This window comes from Cetorhinus maximus, chromosome 15 (assembly GCF_964194155.1).
Source record: "Cetorhinus maximus chromosome 15, sCetMax3.hap1.1, whole genome shotgun sequence".
Classification (NCBI taxonomy): Eukaryota; Metazoa; Chordata; class Chondrichthyes; order Lamniformes; family Cetorhinidae; genus Cetorhinus; species Cetorhinus maximus.
The window spans coordinates 108,313,202-108,338,618 of record NC_135893.1 but is presented as its reverse complement, the minus strand read 5'-3'; the positions used below and the strand labels follow the sequence as shown (position 1 = coordinate 108,338,618).

Here is a 25,417-nt window from a genome sequence, read left to right as displayed (position 1 = left end):
GGCTGAAGGTGAGAGAGAAATAGAGAGAGAGAGAAAGCCGGAGTCAGACATGGACAGTGTTGGATTGTTAATTCTCCTATGTTTTTAATTCACAGGGTGAACATGTTGGCTGTCCGAGTGATCCAGAAATCTGCAGCTAATGGTGAGCACCACAGTCAATGTCCAAATCTCCATAGAAACAGAAACTTACACGAGGTTAATCTGCCTGTTAGAGAGAGATTTCCTACTTTATCCTTCATCCTACTTGTCAGTGTGATCCTCATCCTCAGGTACCTTATCCAACTCGGAATCACACAGTCATTACACCACAGAAGGAGGCCATTCAGCCCATCGGCTCCATGTTTGCTCTCTGGACAGCAACCCAGTCAATTCCATTCCCCTGCTCTATCCCTTAGCCCTTTTTTTCCTACTCAATTTCTTTTTGTAAATCATTCATCATCTCTTGCTTCCACCACCCTTGTGGGCAATAAGTTCCAGGCCGTTATCACACTGTGTGTAAAAAGTTCTTCCTCGGGGAAACCTGCATCTCTTGACCCAAAATCTGTCCCCTAGTCTTTGTACTGTCAGCTAATGAGAACAGCTTTTCATCATCTACCTCATCTGAACCTGTCATAATCTTCTACACCTCTATCAAATCTCCCCTCCATCTCCTTTGCTCCAAGGAGATCAAGCCCAGATTCTCCAGCTGAGCCTTGCAGCTGAATTTTTTCATCCTTGGATCCATTTTGGTAAATCTCCTCCTCACACTCCCAAGGACCCCTACATCCTTCTTAAAGTGTAGTGACCAGGTTTTGACACAGCATTCTAGTTGTGACCTTCCAGAGCTTTATAAAAGTTCAGCACAACTCCCTGCTTCTGCACTTAATACTTCAATTTATGAAGCCAAAAGTCCCATATTTTTTTTTTGTAAAAATATACTTTATTCATAAAAAATCTTCAATCACATTCAAAACCATTTCAAAAACAACATTACAAGGGTACAATCCAGGTTAAACTTTTACAAAATGTATCACCAGGTGCATCAGTACAAACAATATTACAATCATTTACAGCCTTTCATTTTGATCTGTACAGCCCGAGGGGCTCTAAACAGTTCCCAGTCTCTCGGTGCGCTGTGGTAGAAAGGTCTTAGACAGCGACCCTTCCCCATTGCGCCTTTGCGGCAGCTGCCCCAAGCTTTAGTGCGTCCCTCAGCACGTAGTCCTGGACTTTGGATGCTTTAACTAAATTCTCAATCTGACCTCCCATCTTCAAAGATTGATGTGCATGTACCCCCAGGTCCCTCGTTCCCTGTACACTCTTTAGAAATGTGTCATTAAATCTGTATTGCCCCTCCCCATCCCTTCTGTCCAAAATGTGTCACTCAGACTTCTCTGCATTATTTGCCATTTGCCCAATCGGCTAGCTTATCTGTGTCCTGTTATAGTTAATTTGTATCATTCTCATTTTCTGCCACATCTCCAAATTTGGTATCATCGGCAAATTTTGCAATTTTGCTCTGTATTCCAATATCCAAGTCAATATCCAAGATATTGAAAGATATGAAAAGAAGCCAGGAGGATATAGTGGAAGGTCTCACCATCATTTTCCAATCCTCACTCAATACAGGTCAATTTTTTTCATTCGTTTGGGCGATGTGGGCTTTGCTGGCTGGGCCAGCATTTATTGCCCATCCCTAGTTGTCCTTGAGGAGGTGGTGGTGAGCTGTCTTCTCGAACCGCTGCAGCCCATGTGGTGTAGGTACACCCACAGTGCTGTTAGGAAGGATGTTCCAGGATTTTGACCCAATGACAATTAAGGAATGGCGATATATTTAGAAGTCAGGATGGTGAGTGATTTGGAGAGGAAATCCCAGGTGGTGGTGTTCCCATCTATCTGCTGCCCTTGTCCTTCTAGATGGTAGTGGCTGTGGGTTTGGAAGGTGCTGTCTAAGGAGCCTTGGTGAGTTGCTGCAGTGCATCTTGTAGATGGTACACACTGCTGATACTGTGCGTCAGTGGTGGAGGGAGTGAATGTTTGTGGATGTGGTGCCATTAAGTTGGGCTGCTTTGTCCTGGATGGTGTCAAGCTTCTTGAGTGTTGTGGGAGCTGCACTCATCCAGGCAAGTGGGGAGTATTCCATCACATTCCTGACTTGTGCCTTGTAGATGATGGACAGACTTTGGGAAATCATGAGGTGAATTACTCATCGCAGGATTCCTAGCCTCTGACCTGCTCTTGTAGCCACAGTATTTATATGGCTAGTCCAGTTCAGTTTCTGGTCAATGGTAACACCCAGGATCTTGATAGTGGGGAATTCAGTGATGGTAATGCCATTGAAAGTCAAGGGATAATGGTTAGATTCTCTCTTGTTGGAGATGGTCATTGCCTGGTACTTGTGTGGCACGAATGTTACTTGCTACTTGTCAGCCCAAGCCTGGATATTGTCCAGGTCTTGCTGCATTTGGACATGGACTGCTCCAGTATCTGAGGAGTCGCGAATGGTGCTGAACATTGTGCAATCATCAGCAAACTGGGATTAGGTAGGTAGGTCAGGTGTTTCTCACGTGTCGGTGCAGACTCGATGGGCCGAAGGGCCTCTTCTACACTGTGAGATTCTGTGAACATCCCCACTTCTGACCTTATGATGGAGGGAAGGTCATTGATGAGGCACTCCTGGGGTGATGTCCTGGAGCTGAGATGACTGACCTCCAGCAACATCTTCCTTTGTGCTAGGTATGACTCCAACCAGTGGAAAGTTTTCCCCCTGATTCCCATTGACTCCAGTTTTGCTAGGGCTCCTTGATACCACACTCGGTCAAATGCGGCCTTGATGTCAAGGGCAGTCACTCTCACCTCACCTCAGGAGTTCGAATCTTTTGTCCATGTTTGAACCAAGGCTGTAATGAGGTCAGGAGCTAAGTGGCTCTGGCGGAGCCCAAACTGGGCTTCAGTGAGCAGGTTGTTGCTAAGCAAGTGCCACTTGATAGCCCTGTTGATGAACCCTTCCATTACTTTACTGATGATGGAGAGTAGACTGATGAGGCAGTAATTGGCCGAGTTGGATTTGTCCTGCTTTTTGTGTACAGGACATACCTGGGTAATTTTCCACATAGCTGGGTAGATGCCAGTGTTGTAGCTGTACTGGAACAGCTTGGCTAGGGGCGCGGCAAATTCTGGAGCACAAGTCTTCAGTACTATTGCCGGAATATCTTCAGGGCCCATAGCCTTTGCAGTATACAGTGCCTTCAGCCGTTTCTTGATATTATGTGGAGTGAATTGAATTGGCTGAAGACTGGCATCTGTGATGCTGGGGACCTCCGGAGGAGGCCGAGATTGATCATCCACTCGGCACTTCTGGCTGAAAGTTGTAGCAAATGCTTCAGCCTTATATTTTGCACTGATGTGCTGGGCTCCTCCATCATTGAGGATGGGGATATTTGTGGAGCCTCCTCCTCCAGTGAATTATTTAATTTTCCACCACCATTCACGACTGGATATGTCAGAGCTTAGATCTGATCTGTTGGTTGTGGGATCGCTTCGCTCTGTCTATCACTTGCTGCTTATGCTGTTTGGCACGCAAGTAGTCCTGGGTATAGCTTCACCAGGTTGATGCCTCAATTTTAGGTATGCCTGGTGCTGCTCCTGGCATACCCTGCTGCTCTTTTAGCAGCACCTTCCAAACCCACTACCACCTAGAAAGACAAGGGCAGCAGATAGATGGGAACACCACCACCTGGAAGATCCCCTCCATCTCATTCACCATCCTGACTTGGAAATATATCACCGTTCCTTCACTGTCGCTGGGTCAGAAACCTGGAACTCCCTAACAGCACTGTGGGTGTACTTGCACCACGTGGACTGCAGTGGTTTAAGAAGGCAGCTCACCACCACCTTCTCAAGGGCAATTAGGGATGGGCAATAAATGCTGGCCCAGCCAGCGAAGCCCACATCCCGTGAATGAATTAAAAAACTCTTCATTAAACCATGGTTGATCCCCTGGCTTGATGGTAATGGTAGAGTGGGGGAATATGCCGGGCCATGGGGTAATAGATTGTGGTTGGGTACAATTCTGCTGCTGCTGATGGCCCACAGTGCCTCATGGATGCCCAGTCTTGAATTGCTAGATCTGTTGGAAATCTATCCCATTTAGCACGGTGGTAGTGCCACACAACATGATGGAGGGTATCCTCAATATGAAGGCAGGACTTCGTTTCCACAATGACTGTGCGGTGGTCACTCCTACCAATACTGTCATGGACAGCTGCAACTGCGGCAGGCAGGTTGGTGAGGATGAGGTCAAGTATGTTTTTCCTCTAGTTGGTTCCCTCACCACCTGCCACAGACCCAGTCTAGCAGCTATGTCCTTTAGGACTCGGCCAGCTCGGTCAGTAGTGGTGCTACCGAGCCACTCTTGTTGATGGACATTGAAGTCCCCCACCTAGAATACGTTCTGCGCCCCTAACACTCTCAGTTCTTCCTCCAAGTGGTGTTCAACATGGAGGAGACTGATTCATCAGCTGAGGGAGGGCGGTACGTGGTAATCAGCAGGAGGTTTCCTTGCCCATGTTTGACCTGATGCTATGAGACTTCATGGGGTCCAGAGTCGATGTTGAGGGCTCCCAGGGCAACTCCCTCCTGACTGTATACCACTGTGCTGCCACCTCTGCTGGGTCTGTCCTGCCGGTGGGACAGGACATACCCAGGGATGGTGATGGTGGTGTCTGGGACATTATCTGTAAGGTATGATTCCGTGAGGATGACTATGTCAGGCTGTTGCTTGACTAGTCTGTGAGACAGCTCTCCCAATTTTGGCACTAGCCTCCAGATATTAGGAAGGAGGGCTTTGCAGGGTCGACATGGTTGAGTTTGCCGTTGGCGTTTCCGGTGCCTAGGTCGATGGTCTGTCTGGTTTCATTCCTTTTTTGAGACTTCGTAGCCGTTTGATACAACTGAGTTGCTTGCTAGGCCATTTCAGAGGGCATTTCAGGGTCAACCACATTGTAGGCCAGTACATTTTCTTCCCTAAAGGGGCGTTAGTGGACCAGGTGGGTTTTTACAAATCGACAGTGGTTTCATGGTCATCATTAGACTTTTAACTCCAGATTTTTATTGAATTCAAATTCCACCATCAGCCGTGGTGGGATTCGAACCCAGGTCCCCAGAGCATTACCCTGGGTCTCTGGATCATTAGTCCAGCAACAATACCACTACGCCATTGCCACCCCGGTGTGGCACTGGACGATTGCTAATGTTGAACCTATGTTTAAAAAGAGAACGAGGGATAGACCGAATAATTACAGGCCAGTCAGTCTAGCCTCGTAGTAGGCAAATTATTGGAATCAATTCTGAGAAACAGGATAAACTGCCTCTTAGAAATTCACAGATTAATCAACAATAGTCAACATGGCGTTTCTTGAAGAAACGCAAACTGGAGGAACAGCACCTCATCTTCCGACTAGGCACTTTACAGCCTTCCGGGCTGAATATTGAATTCAACAACTTTAAATCTTGAACTCCCTCCTCCATCCCCACCCCCTTTCCGTTTCTTCCCCCTCCTTTTTGTTTTTTCCAATAATTTATATAGATTTTTCTTTTCCCACCTATTTCTATTGTTTTTCAATCTATACCTTTAATGCCCTGTCAGTCTTTCCACCCCACCCCCACTAGAGCTGTACCTTGAGTGTCCTGCCATCCATTCTTAATTAGCACATTCGTTTAGATAATATCACCACCTTCAACACCTCTTTGTTCCTTTATCTGTGACATCTTTTGATTATCTGCTCCTATCACTGCTTGCTTGTCCCTACAACCACCCCCACCCCCCAACTTCTCTCCCCCACCCCCCCACCTTAAACCAGCTTATATTTCACCCCTCTCCTAATATTACTCAGTTCTGTTGAAGGGTCATGAGGACTCGAAACGTCAACTCTTCTCCGCCGATGCTGCCAGACCTGCTGAGTTTTTCCAGGTAATTCTGTTTTTGTTTTGAATAGTCAACATGGATTTGTTAAGTGAAATTCGTGTCTGACTAACTTGATTGAATTTCTTGAGGAAATAAAAAGGAGAATGGATGAAGATAATGCAGTTGACGTGGTCTATGTGGATTTTAGCAAGGCTTTTGATAAGATCCCACATGGCAGAGTGGGTAAAATAAAATAAGTCCATGAGATCCAGGGGCATGTAGCAAGCTGGATACAAAATTGGCTCAGTGGCAGGAAACAAAGGGGAATTGTTGATGGGTGTTTTGTGACTGGGAGGCTGTTTCCTGTGGGATTCCGCAGCGCTCAGTACTAGACCCCCTGCTTTTGGTGGCACAAAAATTGTCCGTGTGGTTGATAGCGGGGAGGATAGCTGTGGACTGCAGGAAAATATCCATGGACTGGTCAGGTGGGCAGAAAAGTAGTAAATGGAATTCAACCCGGAGAAGTGTGAGGTGATGCATTTGGGGAAGTCAGACAAGTCAAGGGATCACACAATAAATGGGAGAATACTGAGCGGTGTAGCAGCAATGAGGGACCTTGGAGTGAATGTTCACAGATCTCTGAAGGTAGTAGAACAGGTTGATAAGGTGGTTACAAAGGCACATGGACTCCTTTCCTTTATTCGTTGGGGCATAGAATGTAAAAGTAGGGAGGTTATGCTGGAATTGTATAGGCCACAACTTGAGTACTGTGTGCAGTTCTGGTCCCCTCATTACAGAAAGGATGTAAATGCACTAGAGAGGGTACAGGGGAGATTTACCAGGATGTTGTCAGGACTGGAAAATTGCAGCTATGAGGAAAGATTGGAGAGGCTGGAGTTGTTCTCCTTGGAACAGGGGAGGCTGAGGGGAGATTTGATTGAGGTGTACAAAATTGTGAGGGGCCTGGATAGAGTGGGTGGGAAGGGCTTATTTAGCTGAGAGGTCAGTTATTAGGGGGCAGAGATTTCAAGTGATTGGTAGAAAGATCAGAGGGGAGATGAGGAAATACCTTTTCACCTAGAGGGCTATGGGGGTCTGGAACTCACTGCCTGAAAGGATAGTAGAGGCAGAAACCCTCAGCTCATTTAAAAGATGTCTAGATATGCACTGATATCACGTACTGTAACCTGCAGGGCTACGGGCCAAATGCTGGAAAGTGGGATTAGGCTGGGTAGCTCATTTTACGGCCGGTGAGGACACAATGGGCCAAGTAGCCTCTTTCTGTGCCATAAACTTTCTATGATTCTATATTGATCAAAAAAGCAGTGGTCCTATCACTGACCCTTGGGCAACATCACCACATCCTGCGATAAACAACCATTTACCACGACTCACTGCTTTCTGTCCTCCAAGTCACTCACCATCCTGACTTGCCACTATATCGCCGTTCCTTCACTGTTGCTGGGTCAAAGTCCTGGAACTCCCTCCCTAACAGCACTGTGGGTGTACCTATACCACATGGACTGCAGCGGTTCAAGAAGGCAGCTCACTACCACCTTCTCAAGGGCAACTAGGGATGGGCAACAAATGCTGGCCTTTCCAATGGCACCTATATCACGTACAACAAATTAGAAAAAAATGCTTGCCTGGCTGCTATCAATACCTTCTACCCTTCATAAACTTTAGCTGATCCAAAACCTTGCTGCACATATCCTAACTCACATCAAATTCCTAACGTCCAACATTTCAGTCTCGATGACCAACATGGGTTCCCTTTCCAGTAGCAACTTAATTCTATGTGTCTCTTCCTTGTTTTCAAATCTCTGCATAGCTTCAGGTCCATCACTATCTCCAGCCATGACAATGCTCCTTATCTCTCCAGCCTCTACAACCATCTCTATCTCTGTAACCTCCTGAAGCCCCTAAAACCGTCCCTATCTCTGTAACTTCCTCTAGCCCCTACAATGCCCCCCAGCCCCCCAAACCACCCATCTCTGTAACCTCCTACAACCCTCTGAAATCTCTGCATTCCTGCAATTCTGGCCTCTTGAGCATGCCCTGATTTTCATCACTTCACCATTGATAGTTGTGCCTTCAGCTGCTTTGGCCCTAACCTCTAAAGCTCTCCACCTATATCACTCCTCCTTAAGACTCTTCTTAGAACCAATCTCTTTGATTAAGCTTGTCACTTATCCTAACTTTGTCTCATGTGGCTCGGGGTCAAGTTTTATCCTGTTAAGGTGCAATTATTAAATATAGTAGATTCATTTCAGTTGGAATGACAGCATCAAAATCCATTAGTTTAGCATGGTTTCAGATCCAAGCAACTTTCAAGACTGTTGGTTGGCAGCTCTCAGTCTGCCCTTTATTTCATTCATAGCCTCTGCTCAGGGAGCTGGGAGGTGTGACGGTGAGGAGGAGGAGGCTGTTTGGGAGGAAGGTTGCATGTTGCTTTGCCTGTCATCTGTGATGACACTATTATTGGTCCATTTCTAACATGTTTCTTCTGATCACAGGAAGGATGCTATTCCCAGGATCTTTCTGCCAGATCAGCACTGCTGCCCCTTTGAGAAGTTTCAGTGAGTGGTTCCTACAATTTTCTAACAGTGCCTGAAGTGTATGTCTACAAGCAAGGCAGATAAAGAGGAAGCAGTGATTCTGTTATATTTGAATTGTCAAAAAGTATTCAATGAAGTGCATGTAAAAGGTTGTTCCACAAGATAAGGGTTCATGGAGTTGAGGGTACCATACTAGCATGGGTTGAAAATTTGTTAGTGGACAAAAAATGTAGAGTAGGAATAAATAGGTAATTTTTGGAATGACAAGCTGAGACTGTTGGAGTGCCACAAGGGTCAGTACTGGAGTCTCAACTATTTACAAACTATATTAATGAACATACCAAGAGTAATTTACCTAAATTCGCTGATGATACAAAACTAGACGGATGGAATTTTAAGCTGTGAGGAGAACACAAAGAGGCTGTAAAGAGATATAGACAGGCTAAGTTAGCAGGCAATTAGACGGCAGGCACAGTATAATGTGGGGAAAAGTAAGGTTATTCATTTTGGTAGAATCTCGAATCAGAGATGAGAAATGTCCGCCTTTTGGTGGATTTCCGATATTTTAAGTATATGCTCTGACCTTCTGGGCTGGCAGGTGGTTTAAAAAGTATTGTAACTCTGCAGTCAGTGAGAGTGGGAACTGACTGCAGAGCTGTGATTGGAGGGGCAGCAAGTGTGGGAAAGACAGATTATGTGAGGAGCTGCTCCTCCAATCACTGATTCTGTCTCTCCCATGCTCACTTCTCCAGCTTCTCCAATCCCAGGCTCCCTCTCTCTTGCTGTTGCAGCTCCTCCAGAGTAGGTCTCTATGATTGAAGGAGCGGCAAGAGGGAGGGAGCCTGTGATTGGAGGTGTTGGAGCAGATATTCTGGCTGGTCCCACAGCTGCCATGCAGGAAACTTTCAGCTGTCCCAACACCAAAGACAAGGAGGCTAAAGAAAAGAATCAGAAAATGGAAGAAGAGGAGAGAGTCTTCACCAGTTATGAGGCCAGAGCAGGCCCGAGGAAGCCGTCATTCAGCCTCGTTCCAGGTTGGACCTGGTTGCCGTCCGAATCGGCAGCTCGAGCCACTGCCAGGGAACTAGAGAGCACTCATTTGGTTGCCTTGGCTTCTACTGATGTGTTAAACCACAAATCCGGAGTGAGGTAAGTGCTGTGTCATTGTGTGGGGCAATCACAGCTCATTATAAGGTTGGCCATACAGATCCCAGGGATGGGGAAGATCAAGGGGGCATGATTAGTGATGGGAGGGTGGAGGGGAGGGCTGGGTAATAAAATTGGTATGCGCTGGAAAAATGCTGCAGGTTTGGCAGCAACAATGGAGAGAGAAACAGTGTGAACATTTAGACCCTAATATGACATCTTTCAAACTGAAGAGAGGTAGGAATTTGGTGGAATTTATGCTGTTGACAAAGGAGAGAGGGGCAGGTGGAGCAAAAGAGAAGGTCAGGGATGGATTAGGGTGCAGGGGAAATGAAGTAATGAAGATGTCATGGAACATAAGGCAAAGGGAGTGTTTATGGTAGTATTAAAGACACAAAGCATTGGTCCAGATAGGTGTTAATAGCAGAATGAAGGTCAACACTGAAAGCAAAAACATGAGAACAAGATACAGACTGATACTTGGGGTGAAAGAAAATTGAAATAGAGGACACAGTTCATGGTCTGAAGTTGCTGAACTCAATTTGAGTCCAGAAGGCTGTAAAGTGCCTAATTGGAACCTGAGGTGCTGTTCCTCCAGTTTGCGTTGGGCTTCACTGGAACATTGCAGCAGGCCAAGGACGGACGTGTGGGCATGAAAGCAAGATGGTGAATTGAAATGGCAAGCGACAGGAAAGTCGGGGTCATACTTGCGAACTGAGTGAAGGTGTTCTGCAAAGCGGTCACCCAGTCTGTTTGGTCTCCCTGATGCAGAGGACACTGCATTGTGAGTAGCGAATGCAGTAGACTAAATTAAAGGAAGTACAAGTAAATTGTTGTTTCACCTGGAAGGAGTGTTTGAGGCCCTGGACAATTAGGAGGGAGGAGGTAAATAGGAGGTGTTAAACCTGCAATTGCATGGGAAGGTGCCATAAGAAGTGGGTGAGGTGTGGGGGATGATAGAGGAGTGGACCAGGGTGTCGGGGAGGGAGCAGTCCCATAAGAATGCTAACAGGGGAGGGATGGGGAAATGTGTCTTGTGGTGGCCTCATGCTGGAGTTGGCAGAAATAGCGGAGGATGATCCTTTGAATACAGAGGTTGGTGGGGTGGAAAGTGAGGATAAGGGAAACCCTATTGTGTCTCTGGGAGGGAGGGAAGAGGTCAGGGCAAAAGTGCAGGAAATGGGTCGGACATGGTCGAGGGTCCTGTCAATTACAGTGGGAGGGATCCTCGGCTGAGGAAAAAGACGTGTCAGAAGTGCTGTTGTGAAAGATAGCATCATCAGAACAAATGCGACAGAGATGGGGAAACTGGGAGAATGGGATGGAGTCCTTACATGGTGTGAGGAAGTGTAGTTGAGGTAGCTGTGGTAGTCAGTGGGCTTGTAATGAATATTCCTAGATAATCTGTCACCAGAAATGAAGACAGAGAATTCAAGGAAGGGAAGTGTCAGAGTTGGACCATGTGAAGGTGAGAGAGGGGTGGAGATTAGAAGCAAAATTGATTAATTTTTCCAGTTCCAGACTAGAGCAGAAAGCGGCACTGATACAGTCATTGATATACTGGGAAAAGAGTTGTGGCAGGGCCCCTGAGTAGGACTGGAGCAAGGAATTTGTTATTGACCGAGATGGGAGGAATGCACAGTTAATTCTAGCCCCACTTCTCTACTGGTCGTGACAATAGTTTAAATGTTTAATTCATCTACAAAACCGGCCAGTTGTGACCCTTTGATTCTGTTATTCCCACCATAGAAAGACACTAACCAGCCTTCTTTCAGTAAGCACAAAAAACATTGATTTATTATAAAGCAAACTACTTTTTTAAAAAGTTAAAAAACTGGTTAACATACAAGTTGTAGGTTAGAAGTGTAACGATCTCAGGAAGAATGTTCTGGCCCTGGAGAGGGTCCAGAGGAGGTTCACGAGAATGATCCCAGGAATGAAAGGCTTAACATATGAGGAACGTTTGAGGACTCTGGGTCTATACTCGATTGAGTTTAGTAGGATGAGGGGGGATCTGATTGAAACTTACAGAATACTGAAAGGCCTGGATAGAGTGGATGTGGGGAAGATGTTTCCATTAGTAGGAGAGACTAGGACCCGAAGGCACAGCCTCAGAGTAAAGGGAAGACCTTTTAGAACAGAGATGAGGAGAAACTTCTTTAGCCAGAGAGTGGTGAATCTATGGAATTCATTGCCACAGAAGGCTGTGGAGGCCAGGTCATTGAGTGTATTTAAGACCGAGATAGATAGGTTCTTGATTGGTAAGGGGATCAAAGGTTACGGGGAGAATGGGGTTGAGAAACTTATCAGCCATGATTGAATGGCGGAGCAGACTCGATGAGCTGAATGGCCTAATTTCTGCTCCTATGTCTTATGGTCTTATGATGTTTTTCCTTTTAAAAAAAAAACAGATATTCGAACCCCTATACATTCACACAAACACAAAACAGGAACGAAACAAACACAGTCCCCTGCAGAGGCTGGAGGATGGGAACGTTGCTTTTAAAAGGATAAAATTCAAAGAGATCTCAATGCTATTGATCTAACAGAATTCTGGTCACAACAGATCTGGAAGTTCGTTCAGATTTTTTTTTGGTGAAACTCTCCTTGATGACTTTTATTTATAACAACTTTGCAGACTTTCAAAATTGGCAGATGATTTATTCCGATGTGACATTTCTAAGGAAAGTTTGACTCGCTCTAGCCCGTGTAGAGCACAAATATGGGACCGAGAGAGGGAAAGAGAGAGTCTTTTCCTTGCAACCTGCTTCTAAGGCACCCACCTATACTCTGACTGAGTTTTAAAGACTAAGATGTTCAAAGAATACTTCTCTTGGGCCAGGTGTTTTTAACTAATCAGCAAGCGTCTTTAGCCTGGCAACAGCAGTTCTTTGTTAACTTAGATATGCAAAGTATCTCTTCCCTCAGTAGGTGTTCACCACTGGACATCTATCTTGACCCATGGTTTCTTGATGAATGGCATATTCACAGCCTTGAATTAATATTGCAAACTTTTAAAATTAACTCTGGAGGAAGAATGTCCAAAATTCAATCTCACATTTTCCAAAAATGGGTCCCTCACAAATGTTTCACATATCCTCAAAAAGACAGGCAGAACTAGGGCTCATGTGGGTACCCACAGCCACACCATTTATGTAGAGGAATTGAGACAAGTTAAAGGAGAAATTATTCAGTGGAGAACAAGTTCATCCAGGCAGAGGAAGGTGGTGGTGGATGGGGACTGTTCGGGCCTCCGTTCGAGGAAGAAGCAGAGAGCCCTCCGACCAACCTGGTGGGGATGGAGGTGTAGAGGGATTGGATGTCAGTTGTGAGGAGGGAGAAGGGAGTGTTTGTTCCCAATTCTGCTCCATGAACTACTCTGTCTTTGATGAAAGTGAGGAGCAACTAATCTTAGTGCTTCTCCCAATTAAGACAAGGTCAGCCTGACTGCCTTCCTGAAGCACACTCTACTTTAATTGTACCATGGAATGGATTGGTAGCAGGTGCAGAATAGACAATGGCCACGATACAATCTGTGAAGCGAGTGCAAGATTTAGTGTCTAGAAAGTATGATTTTCTTGGGAACCCTGCAGAGTTTAACGGCAGCATCTGCTTTAATTTCTTATTCTTGGTTTCCCAGCCACAGCCGGTTACATTGAGTGGCTATCTGTCTATTGGGCAAGTAGGTAGTTAGGGAACAAAGTGGAAGTGAGTTGGATATCAGACACTAGAGACCAGGGAACACAAGACATTGAGAGGTAGGAAAATTGGACAAAAGATATTGTCTCCTCAGGAGTTGGACATCCGGCGTCGGGGACAGGTGAGATGAACATTAGACATGGGTGGAGGTGTTGCACGGCTAATTAGTGTGAAATTAGGTTGAAGATAGCATAGGCTTGGCTGTGATGGTCGCTGTGACTAAGTAACCGACTGAGCCTCGTTGCCTAAGCCTACATGTAATGGAGGATGATTTGAACCAAAGACTGGGGTGGGGGGTTGGGGGGGAGGGGGGGTGGGGGGTGGTGGGGGTGGGGTGGGGGGTGTTGCTGGTGGCACGGAACAATGCTGTGGATGAACTAGTGCCTTTAGAAGAGGATTAAAGGAGGTGGTTTCATAATAGGAGAAACACTCTGCACAATACAGTTTTTCAAAACATGAAACACATGTTTCTCACATGCCAGTGCAGACTCAAATCGCCTCTTCTGCACTGTGTGATTCTGTGAATATAATTTCAAGCAATGTTTTCCAATAAGTTTTTGATTTTAAACTTTACCTCTTGTTTAAACATCTCAACAGTATCTATGTTACATAAAATGTAAATGATAAAATTATGTAGGCTACATTGATAAGCACAAATTGTGTCAAGTTTAATTATCTCAAACATATTCTGGGAATCAGTAGGTTTGATGTTGCTTTCTCTGAACAGTTAAAATGATGTCTGCTTTTAAACAACTTCTTGAATATTTGGGAAGAGGGGCGTGAGGGTTGGGTGGGAAGAGAGGGGCTGATTACAATGTGATTGAGAAAGGGAGAGGGGCTGATTGCAATGTGTTTGTGTGGAGGATGAGAGGGGGTGTTACAATATGTTCATTGGATGGGGAGAGGGGGTCATTACCATGTGGGGGCTGGGTGGGGGAGAAGGGCTTCACACTCTTATATCACCAGGGAATATAGAGCTTGTCTGAAACTTACCTGAGTATATAAAATAATAAAACTTTTACAAAGTACATTAAAACACAGGTTTCATATTTATATGATGCATTACATGTTGATCTATAATGCTTGAATTTTAAAAGTTATATACTGAATATTTATGCTGTTTTATTGCTGTTCTGTTTTTGCTGGCATCTGGGCTCATGTTAATTTTCAAGTTTTTATAATATATTCCTTCATGAGATGTAAGCCTCACTGGCAAGGTTAACATTTATTACCCATCCCTAATTGCCCTTGAGAAAGTGCTGATGAGTTAAAATACAAACACACAAAATAGGAGCAGAAGCAGGCCATTCGGCCCCTCAAGCCTGCTCTGCCATTCAATAAGATCATGGCTGATCGGTTTGTTTCAAATTCCACATTCCCATCTACCCCCGATAACCTTGGATTCCCTTGCCTAACAAGAATCTATCTACCTCTGCCTTAAAAATATTCAATGACCCCACCCCCACCACCTTCTGAGGCAGAGAGTTCCAAAGTCGCACAACCCTCTGAGAGAAAAAAATTCTTTTCATCTCTGTCCTAAAAGGGCGACCCCTAATTTGAAAACAGTGCCTCCGAGTTTTGGACTCACCCACAATCACAGAATCACAGTACAGAAGAGGCCCTTCGGTCCATCGAGTCTGCACCGACACGTGAGAAACACCTGACCTACCTACCTAACCCCATTTACCAGCACTTGGCCCATAGCCTTGAATGTTATGATGTGCCAAGTGCTCATCCAGGTACTTTTTAAAGGATGTGCTTTAATGTACTTTTAAAAGAGGAAACATCCTTTCCACGTCCACTTTGTCAAGACCAGTCAGGATCTTATATAATTGAGACACATTTGAAAAAAGTTTGTGAAGCACTGCCATGGTCCTTTACTTCTCACGTACATAATCCAGCATTGTCATGTTCTGTTATTATGGACTTCATCCTATATAACGTGCACAAACTAATTGAATACAACTCATCAAAGCTCCTTCAACAGCACCTTCCAAACTTGCGACCTCTACCACCTAGAAAGACAAGAGCAGCAGACACAGGGAACACCACCACCTGGAAGTTCCCCTCCAAGTCACTCACCATCCTGACTTGGAAATATATCGCCGTTCCTTCACTGTCACTGGGTCAAAATCCTGGAGCTCCCTCCCTAACAGCGCTGTGGGTGTACCTACACCACATGGACTGCAGCGGTTCAAGAAGACAGCTCACCACCACCTCAAGGGCAACTAGGGATGGGCAATAAATGCTGGACTCGCCAGCGACACCCACATCCCGTGAAAGAACAAAAAAAATGCTGAGGTCACTTTGGTGATTTGATACAAATGCTTTGGTCCACAGCCTTGATAATAATAGAAGGTAAAGGGAAAACTATTGTTTCTACCCACTTGCAATCTAATAATTCCACCGATTTGATGTGGCCTCAAAGCATTTGTATTCACTCTGGATCATAAAAGTGCTGTAATTGCATGATTCTTGGTCACCAAAAAATTTCAGACCTTTTTGTCTTCTGCCACTTTCACTCCAATAGAATAGAAAAACAGAATAGTTTTTAAAAGCGAGAGACTGGGGAAGGTTGTCATTCAGAGGAATTTGGGGCCGATCATTCTGGACTGAGATGAGAAATGTCTTCACTCAGAGGGTCGTAAATCTTTGGTATTCTGTACCCTGGGGAGGTGGAGGGGTTGGTTCTACGCATGTGTCGGTCAGGGAGAGAGTGTGTGTGTTGGTGTTGTTTGGGGCAGTGGGTCTTTGTAATTGTTGTGGATTGGGAAGTGTTTGTCTGTTATCCTCCATTACACAGTTTACTGGAACTGTTTTCCTCCAAGCAGAGTATGTCAATATGAAGGAGGAACCCACTGATATGCGAACTATCACCGACAATGCAGCTCAGACCCTGTTCTGGACAGAGTTATTTCGAGGTGAGTGGACATTTTCATCAATTCATGACCCTTTGTTCAGGTCAAAGCTTCTGGAGTGTATTGTGAAGACTGTCAGTATCTGATACTACCTGGGTAATGTCAGTCACTGCTGAACTGTTAGTGTATGTTTAACCCCAATTACTGCTGAATTCTGGTGACTATTCTGTACAGGCCTTGCAATGACCTTGAGCTACTTGTTTCGGGAGCCAGCCACCATTAACTACCCGTTTGAGAAGGGGCCCCTGAGCCCTCGGTTCCGAGGCGAACACGCACTGCGAAGGTATCCTTCAGGCGAGGAACGCTGCATCGCTTGTAAACTCTGTGAAGCTGTCTGTCCTGCTCAGGTGAGGCTGTGTACCACATGAGGATGTCTGTCCTGCTCAGGTGAGGCTGTGTACCATGTGAGAATGTCTGTCCTGCTCAGGTGATGCTGTGTACCATGTGAGGATGTCTGTCCTGCTCAGGTGATGCTGTGTACCGCGTGAGGATGTCTGTCCTGCTCAGGTGAGGCTGTGTACCACATGAGGATGTCTGTCCTGCTCAGGTGAGGCTGTGTACCATGTGAGAATGTCTGTCCTGCTCAGGTGAGGCTGTGTACCATGTGAGGATGTCTGTCCTGCTCAGGTGAGGCTGTGTACCACATGAGGATGTCTGTCCTGCTCAGGTGAGGCTGTGTACCACATGAGGATGTCTGTCCTGCTCAGGTGAGGCTGTGTACCGTGTGAGGATGTCTGTCCTGCTCAGGTGAGGCTGTGTACCACATGAGGATGTGTGTCCTGCTCAGGTGAGGCTGTGTACAGTGTGAGGCTGTCTGTCCTGCTCAGGTGAGGCTGTGTACCACATGAGGCTGTCTGTCCTGCTCAGGTGAGGCTGTGTACCGCGTGAGGATGTCTGTCCTGCTCAGGTGAGGCTGTGTACCACATGAGGCTATCTGTCCTGCTCAGGTGAGGCTGTGTACCACATGTGGATGTCTGTCCTGCTCAGGTGAGGCTGTGTACCACATGTGGATGTGTGTCCTGCTCAGGTGAGGCTGTGTACCACATGTGGATGTCTGTCCTGCTCAGGTGAGGCTGTGTACCACATGTGGATGTCTGTCCTGCTCAGGTGAGGCTGTGTACCACATGTGGATGTGTGTCCTGCTCAGGTGAGGCTGTGTACCACATGAGGATGTCTGTCCTGCTCAGGTGAGGCTGTGTACCACGTGAGGCTATCTGTCCTGCTCAGGTGAGGCTGTGTACCACATGTGGATGTCCGTCCTGCTCAGGTGAGGCTGTGTACCACATGTGGATGTGTGTCCTGCTCAGGTGAGGCTGTGTACCACATGAGGATGTCTGTCCTGCTCAGGTGAGGCTGTGTACCACATGAGGCTATCTGTCCTGCTCAGGTGAGGCTGTGTACCACATGTGGATGTCTGTCCTGCTCAGGTGAGGCTGTGTACCACATGTGGATGTGTGTCCTGCTCAGGTGAGGCTGTGTACCACATGAGGATGTCTGTCCTGCTGAGGTGAGGCTGTTTACCGTGTGAGGCTGTCTGTCCTGCTGAGGTGAGGCTGTTTACCACATGAGGATGTCTGTCCTGCTCAGGTGAGGCTGTGTGCCGTGTGAGGATGTGTGTCCTGCTCAGGTGAGGCTGTGTACCGTGTGAGGATGTGTGTCCTGCTCAGGTGAGGCTGTGTACAGTGTGAGGATGTCTGTCCTGCTCAGGTGAGGCTGTGTACCACATGAGGATGTGTGTCCTGCTCAGGTGAGGCTGTGTACCGTGTGAGGATGTGTGTCCTGCTCAGGTGAGGCTGTGTACCGTGTGAGGATGTGTGTCCTGCTCAGGTGAGGCTGTGTACAGTGTGAGGATGTCTGTCCTGCTCAGGTGAGGCTGTGTACCACATGAGGATGTCTGTCCTGCTCAGGTGAGGCTGTGTACCACATGAGGATGTCTGTCCTGCTCAGGTGAGGCTCTGCACCGTGTGAGGATGTCTGTCCTGCTCAGGTGAGGCTGTGTACCACATGAGGATGTCTGTCCTGCTCAGGTGAGGCTGTGTACCGCGTGAGGATGTCTGTCCTGCTCAGGTGAGGCTGTGTACCGTGTGAGGATGTGTGTCCTGCTCAGGTGAGGCTGTGTACCACATGAGGATGTCTGTCCTGCTCAGGTGAGGCTGTGTACCGCGTGAGGATGTCTGTCCTGCTCAGGTGAGGCTGTGTACCACATGAGGATGTCTGTCCTGCTCAGGTGAGGCTGTGTACCGCGTGAGGATGTCTGTCCTGCTCAGGTGAGGCTGTGTACCGTGTGAGGGTGTCTGTCCTGCTCAGGTGAGGCTGTGTACCACATGAGGATGTCTGTCCTGCTCAGGTGAGGCTGTGTACCACATGAGGATGTCTGTCCTGCTCAGGTGAGGCTGTGTACCGTGTGAGGATGTCTGTCCTGCTCAGGTGAGGCTGTGTACCACATGAGGATGTCTGTCCTGCTCAGGTGAGGCTCTGTACCACATGAGGATGTCTGTCCTGCTCAGGTGAGGCTGTGTACCACGTGAGGATGTGTGTCCTGCTCAGGTGAGGCTGTGTACCACATGAGGATGTCTGTCCTGCTCAGGTGAGGCTGTGTACCACGTGAGGATGTCTGTCCTGCTCAGGTGATTCCATGACCTTTGTCAAACGGTCTGTTCTCCTTGGGCCAGTTTGTCTGCTTGTTAACGTTAAATTATTCCCTCATTGACACTGTTCCCATCTACCCTCGACCTTGACTGCCTTGCTCCATTTTGATTCCCTTGCTCCCCTTCAGTTTCACTCCCTTTCTCTTGTGCTGTCTTTCTCTGGCAAGCTGACTCTCACGCGTGCCCTCGTTCTCCTCCCACTTTGCCTGCACGCACATGTGGTCTTGCTCCCCTCTCGCACGCATTTTCACTCTCCTCCCCCTCACGCGTGCACTCACTCTCTTCCCCCTTGCGTGTGCGTTTTCGCTCTCCTCCCCCTCGTGCGTGCACACGCTCTCCTCCCCCTCGTGCGTTCACTCCCTCTCCTCCCCTCTCGCACGCGTGTTCACTTTCCCCCTCATGCGCACACTCACACTCCTCCCACTTCGCGCACTGTACCTGCATACTAACGTTTTGTGACTAATGCACTAGAACACCTATGTAACCCCACAGCTCAGAATTCTGCAGCTGTTCTCTATTTAAGTAATACTCTGCTTTTATATTCTTCTGGCAAAGTGATCAACTTCACATTTTCCCACCTTAAACTCCTTTTGCTAGATCTTTGCCATTCGCTGAATCAATCTATATCTGTCTGCAACCTGCTCATGACCTCTTCACACATATTGTCACACCTATCTTTGAGTTGTCTGCAAATTTAGCTACCATGCCATCGCTCCCCATCTAAGACATTGATGTAAATTGTAAAAAGTTGAGGCCCCAGCACAAGCCCCTGTGAGACACCACTTGTCACATCCTGCCAATCCAAAAAAGACCCAATTATGCATTTTTCAAAAATTCATTCATGGGATGTGGGCTTCACTGGCTGGGCCAGCATTTATTGCCCACCCCTAATTGCCCTTGAGAAGGCAGTGGTGAGCTGCCTTCTTGAACCGCTGCAGTCTATGTGGTGTAGGTACACCCACAGTGCTGTTAGGAAGGGAGTTCCAGGATTTTGACCCAGCAGCAGTGAAGGAACGGTGATATATTTCCATGTCAGGGTGGTGAGTGACTTGGAGGGGAACTTCCAGGTGGTGATGTTCCTATGTATCTGCTGATCTTGTTCTTCTAGATGATAGTGTTCATGGGTTTGGAAGGTGCTGTCTAAGGAGCCTTGGTAAGTTCCTGCAGTGCATCTTGTAGATGGTACACACTGCTGCTGCTACTGTACGTCAGTGGTGGAGGGAGTGAACATTTGTGGATGTGGTGCCAATAAAGCGGGCTGATTTGTCCTGGATGGTGTCAAGCTTCTTGACTGTTGTGGGAGCTGTGCTCATCCAGGCAAGTGGGGAATATTCTATCACACTCCTGCCTTTTGCCTTGTAGATGGTGGACAGGTTTGGGGAGTCAGAAGGTGAGTTACACGCCACGCAATTCCTAGCTTCTGACCTGCTCTTGTAGCAACAGTATTTATATGACTAGCCCAGTTCAGTTTCTGGTCAATGGTAACCCCCAGGATGTTGATAGTGGGGGATTCAGTGATGGTAATGCCATTGAACATCAAGGGGAGATGGTTGGATTCTCTCACGATGGAGTACGCGGCAAGTTCTGGAGCACAAGTCTTCAGTACTATTGCCGGAATATTGTCAGGGCCCATAGCCTTTACAGTGTCCAGCGCCTTCAGCTGTTTCTTGATATCACGTAGAGTGAATCGAATTGGTTGGAGACTGGTATCTGTGATGCTGGGGACCTCCAGAGGAGGCCGAGATGGATCATCCATTCGGCACTTCTGGCTAAAGATTGTAGTAAATGCTTCAGCCTTATCTTTTGCACTGATGTGCTGGGCTCCTCCATCATTGAGGATGGGGATAGTTGTGGAGCCTCCTCTTCCAGTGAATTATTTAATTGTCCACCACCATTCATGACTGGATGTGGCAGGACTGCAGAGCTTAGCTCTGATCTGTTGGTTGTGGGGTCGCTTAGCTCTGTCTATCACTTTCTGTTTATGCTGTTTGACTCGCAAGTAGTCCTGTGTTATAGCTTCACCAGGTTGACACCTCATTTTTAGGTTTGCCTGGTGCTGCTCCTGGCATACCCTCCTGCATTCTTCATTGAACCAGGGTTGATCCCCTGGCTTGATGGTAATGGTAGAGTGGGGGATATGCCGGGACATGAGTTTACAGATTGTGTTCGAGTACAATTCTGTTGCTGCTGATGGCCCACAGCACCTCATAGATGCCCAGTCTTGAGTTGCTAGATCTGTTCGAAACCTATCCCATTTAGCACGGTAGTAGCACCACACAACACGATGGCTGGTATCCTCAATGTTAAGGTGGGATTTCGTCTCCACAAGGACTGTGCAGTGGTCTATCCTACCGATATTGTCATGGACATCATGCATCTGTGGCAGGCAGGTTGATGAGGATGAGGTCAAGTATGTTTTTCCCTCACCACCTGCCGCAGACCCAGTCTAGCAGCTATGTCATTTGGGACGTGGCCAGCTCGGTCAGTAGTGGTGCTACTGAGCCGCTCTGGGTGATGGACATTGAAGTCCCCCACCCAGAGTACATTCTGCGCCTTTGCCACCCTCAGTGCTTCCTCCAAGTGGTGTTCAACATGGAGGAGCACTGATTCACCAGCTGAGGGAGGGCGGTACGTGGTAATCAGCAGGAGGTTTCCTTGCCCAGGTTTGACCTGATGCCATGAGACTTCATGGGATCCGGAGTCAATGTTATACCACTGTGCCACCACCTCTGCTGGGCCTGTCCTGCCGGTGGGACAGGACATACCCAGGGATGGTGATGGTGGTGTCCGGGACATTATCTGTAAGGTATGATTCCGTGAGGATGACTATGTCAGGCTGTTGCTTGACTAGTCTGTGAGGCTGCTCTCCCAATTTTGGCACTAGCCCCCAGATGTTAGTAAGGAGGACTTTGCAGGGTCGACAGGGCTGAGATTGCTGCTGTTGTTTCCGGTGCTAGATCAATGCCGGTTTCATTCCTTTTTTGTGACTTTGTAGCGGTTTGTTATACCTTGAGTGGCTTGCTAGGCCATTTCAGAGGGCATTTAAGAGTCAACCACATTGCTGTGTGTTTGTGTAGGCCAGACCAGAGTGTTTGTTCCCTGTGGCAGGTGCTTGCCTTTTCTCATGTCACGCTTTGCTCTTTCTCCTCTCCTTTGTGCACTCTCCCCTCTCACACTCTCTCTCTTCTCCTCAGGCAATCACAATTGAGGCTGAGCCGAGGGCTGATGGGAGTCGGAGAACAACCAGATATGACATTGATATGACAAAGTGCATTTACTGTGGTTTCTGTCAGGAAGCTTGCCCAGTTGATGCCATTGTAGAGGTACGTCCAAGGACACAATTTGGGGTCTTTCTCGGAGTCTTTCATTGCATCATAGAGTTGTTATGACACAGTAGGAGGCCATTCGGCCCATTGAATCTGTGCCAGTTCTCAGTAAGACTTACTTGGCTAACCTGCTACTCCGTTGCCGCGCAGTTTTGTTTCCCCAGATAATGATCCAATTCTCTTTTGAAATCTGCATCCCACACACTCTCAGGCAGGGCACTACAGATCCTAAACACTTCCTGTATACAGAAGATTTTCTTCATGTTGCTAATGCATCTTTTATAAATCACCTTAAATCGGTGTCCTCTGGTTCTCATCCTTCTGCCAACGGGAACAGTTTCTCCCTATCTACCCTGTCCAGACCCTTTATGATTTTGAATACATCTCAAATCTCCTTTCTACCTTCTCTACTCTAAAGAGAACAGCCCCAGCCTCTCCAATCAGCCCTCATACGGAAGATTGCCATCCCCAGAATCACTTTTTTAAGCCATTCACATCCTCCCTAAAGTATGATGCCCAAAATTAGACACAGTACTCCAGTTGAGACCAAATCAGTGTTCTATGAAGGTTCATCATAACCTCATTTCTTTTGTATTTTATGCCCCTGCAGTATATGTAAAGCTCAGGATTCCATAAGCCTTTTTAAACATAAGGGCATAAGAAGTCCGAGCAGCAGTAGATAACTTGGCTCCTCGAGCCTGTTCCACCATTCAGTGCGATTATGGCTGATCCTTGTCCTCAATTCCACTTTTCTACCAACTCCCCTTATCCCTTGATTACTTGAGACACCAAATATCTGGCTCCTTACGCCATTGGGAACCCTGGTACCCTGACAATGTCATGAGCCCTTTTATCCTACTGCTCCACCTTAGAGAGAGCACAATGTCATTGTCTTTCCTAACATAGATGACCTCAGTCACCTCATTGATGGATGGTGTACTGGGAGATGTTAGACACATCACTCGCTCCCCATCCCCAGAAAATTTTGGATATACGAACAACAAACAAGGAGCAGGAGTAAGCCATTTGGCCCCTCGAGCTTGTTCTGCCATTTAATGATCATGGCTGACCTGATAGTAACCTCAAATCTGCATCTCACCTAACCCTGATAACCGATCACCCCTTACTTACCAAGAATCTATCCATCTCTGCCTTAAAAATATTCAAAGATTCTGCTTCCACTGCCTTTTCAGGAAGAGGGTTCCAAAGAACATTAATGTTTAATGCCACTGTGACTTTACAGCCACTGGCAGTGCCATCCTGTCCCTGGTGTGGGGCTCCAGGTTGCATTGAAAGAGGTGGCAAAGTTCTGTAAACACCTCAATGAACAAACCACCTCAGACATTGTTCCTGCCCTTATGGAGATATGAGAAGAGCTTTTGGGAAACCCGTGGTTGGTAGTGTTGCTGTGAAGAGCCCCTCCCCACCCCCGTCCTCCATCTTTGTGGTGTTTGCCCTCTCTGCAGCCTCCCCTGTATGTGTTGGTCATGCTGCACAATCAGCAGCATTGCAACAATTGGAGACATCATCTAACTTCTCTGATACCTCATCAATAAGCTAACTTGTTGGTTTTGTCCTCGAAGATCCATACTGGCCTACCTTAATTAATCCACATTTGTCCAAGTGATGTTAATTTTGCCTCCTCTTACTGTCACATGTTCTGTTTTGACAGGGTCCTAACTTTGAGTTCTCCACTGAAACACACGAGGAATTGCTGTACAACAAGGAAAAACTTCTGAACAATGGGGACAAGTGGGAAGCCGAGATTGGAGCCAATATCCAGGCTGACTACCTGTACCGCTGAAGCATGCTGACTCATTGGAATAAATATAACTTTTCAGACTAACCAATGATGATTTTCTTTAGATATTCCTCAGGTATCCTGACCTATGCTGGGGATTCCTCCGTGAGGTTTGGAAGTGAGCAGCAGAGAAAAATCAGCTGCTCTTTTCTGGGCCACTACTGCCTCATATTCCTTTCCTCTGCATTCTACTCCCACTTCAGCTGCTGGCTTAGGTTGCTGAGGTGGGGTTATACCTGTACCCTTTGACTCACTTGTCAATCAAGAACCTATCTAACTTAGCCTTAAAAATATTCAATGACCCAAACTCCACTGCTCTCTGGAGGAGAGAGTTCCACAGACTAATGACTCTTTGAGAGAAAAAAAATCTCCTCATCTTAAATGGGTGACCGCTTACTTTGAACTGTGTCTGAATTGTTCTAGTCTGTCCCACACGGGGAAACATCCTTTCAGCATGCACCCTGCCAAGTGCCCTTAGGATCTTATACATTTCAATAAGATGATCTCTTATTCTGAACTCCATTGGAGACAGGCCCAACCTGTCCAACCTTTACTCATAAGATAACCCCTTTACCCCAGGAATCAGTTGAGTGCATCTTCTCTGAACTGCTTCTAATGCAATTATCTATTTTCCAAAACTGTATAGAGCACTCCAGAGGTGGTCCCACCAACACCCTGTACAATTTAGGAACATGGGAAATAGGACCAGGCAAACAGCAATCGGGCCCTAGAGCCTGCCCTGCCATTCAGTTAGATCATGGCTACCCTTCTACCTCAATGCCATTTTCACAGCTGTATCAAAATATTCATACTCTTAGCTTCTATTCCCCTTGCAATAAACACCAACATTCCATTTGCCTTCCGAATCACTTGCTGCACCTTGATACTAACTTTTGTGGTTCATGGACCAGGACACCCAGATCTCTCTGTACTGTTCAGAGTTCTGCAATCTCTCTCCATTTAAATAATCTTCTGCTTTTCTATTCCTGCCAAAGTGGACAAGTTCACATTTTCACACATTATACTCCATCTGCCAGATCTTTGCCCACTCACTTAACCTATCTATATCTGTTTTAGCCCTCTTGTGTCCTCTTCACAAATTACTTTCCCACCCACCTTTGTGTCATCAGCAAATTTGGCAACCATCCCTTCAATCCTATCATCCAAGTCATTTATATAAATTGTAAACAGTTGATGTCCCAGCACTGATCCCTGTGGCACACCACTCATTACATCTTACCAACCTGAAAAAGACCCATTTAAGCCTACTAAGTGCTTCCTGTTAGCCAGCCAATCTTCTATCCATGCCAATATGTTACCCCTGACACCATGAGCTTTTATTTTCTGCAATAATCTTTGACGTGGCACTTTATCAAATACCTTCTGGAAATCTAAGTACAGCACATCCACCGATTCTCCTTTATCCATAGCACATGT

General features: G+C 46.7%; 1 protein-coding gene across 1 annotated transcript; it reads left to right on the top strand.

Moving 5' to 3' along the window:
* Window positions 1-24,025, top strand: ndufs8a (NADH:ubiquinone oxidoreductase core subunit S8a). The gene is made up of 6 exons (XM_078559181.1): window positions 1-142; window positions 8,401-8,463; window positions 16,119-16,208; window positions 16,380-16,552; window positions 22,048-22,176; window positions 23,852-24,025. The coding sequence occupies exons 1-6, from the start codon at window positions 79-81 to the stop codon at window positions 23,981-23,983; spliced, it is 651 nt and encodes a 216-aa protein (XP_078415307.1). The 5' UTR covers window positions 1-78; the 3' UTR covers window positions 23,984-24,025.
* Window positions 24,026-25,417: the final 1,392 nt, after the last annotated feature.

Excerpts from the sequence above, each read along its gene's own strand:
- ndufs8a (XM_078559181.1), top strand. The coding sequence starts at position 79 with ATGTTTTTAATTCACAGGGTGAACATGTTGGCTGTCCGAGTGATCCAG. Across the intron at positions 143-8,400 it reads CCAGAAATCTGCAGCTAATG|GAAGGATGCTATTCCCAGGA; the intron begins GTGAGCACCACA and ends TTCTGATCACAG. Across the intron at positions 22,177-23,851 it reads CAGTTGATGCCATTGTAGAG|GGTCCTAACTTTGAGTTCTC; the intron begins GTACGTCCAAGG and ends CTGTTTTGACAG.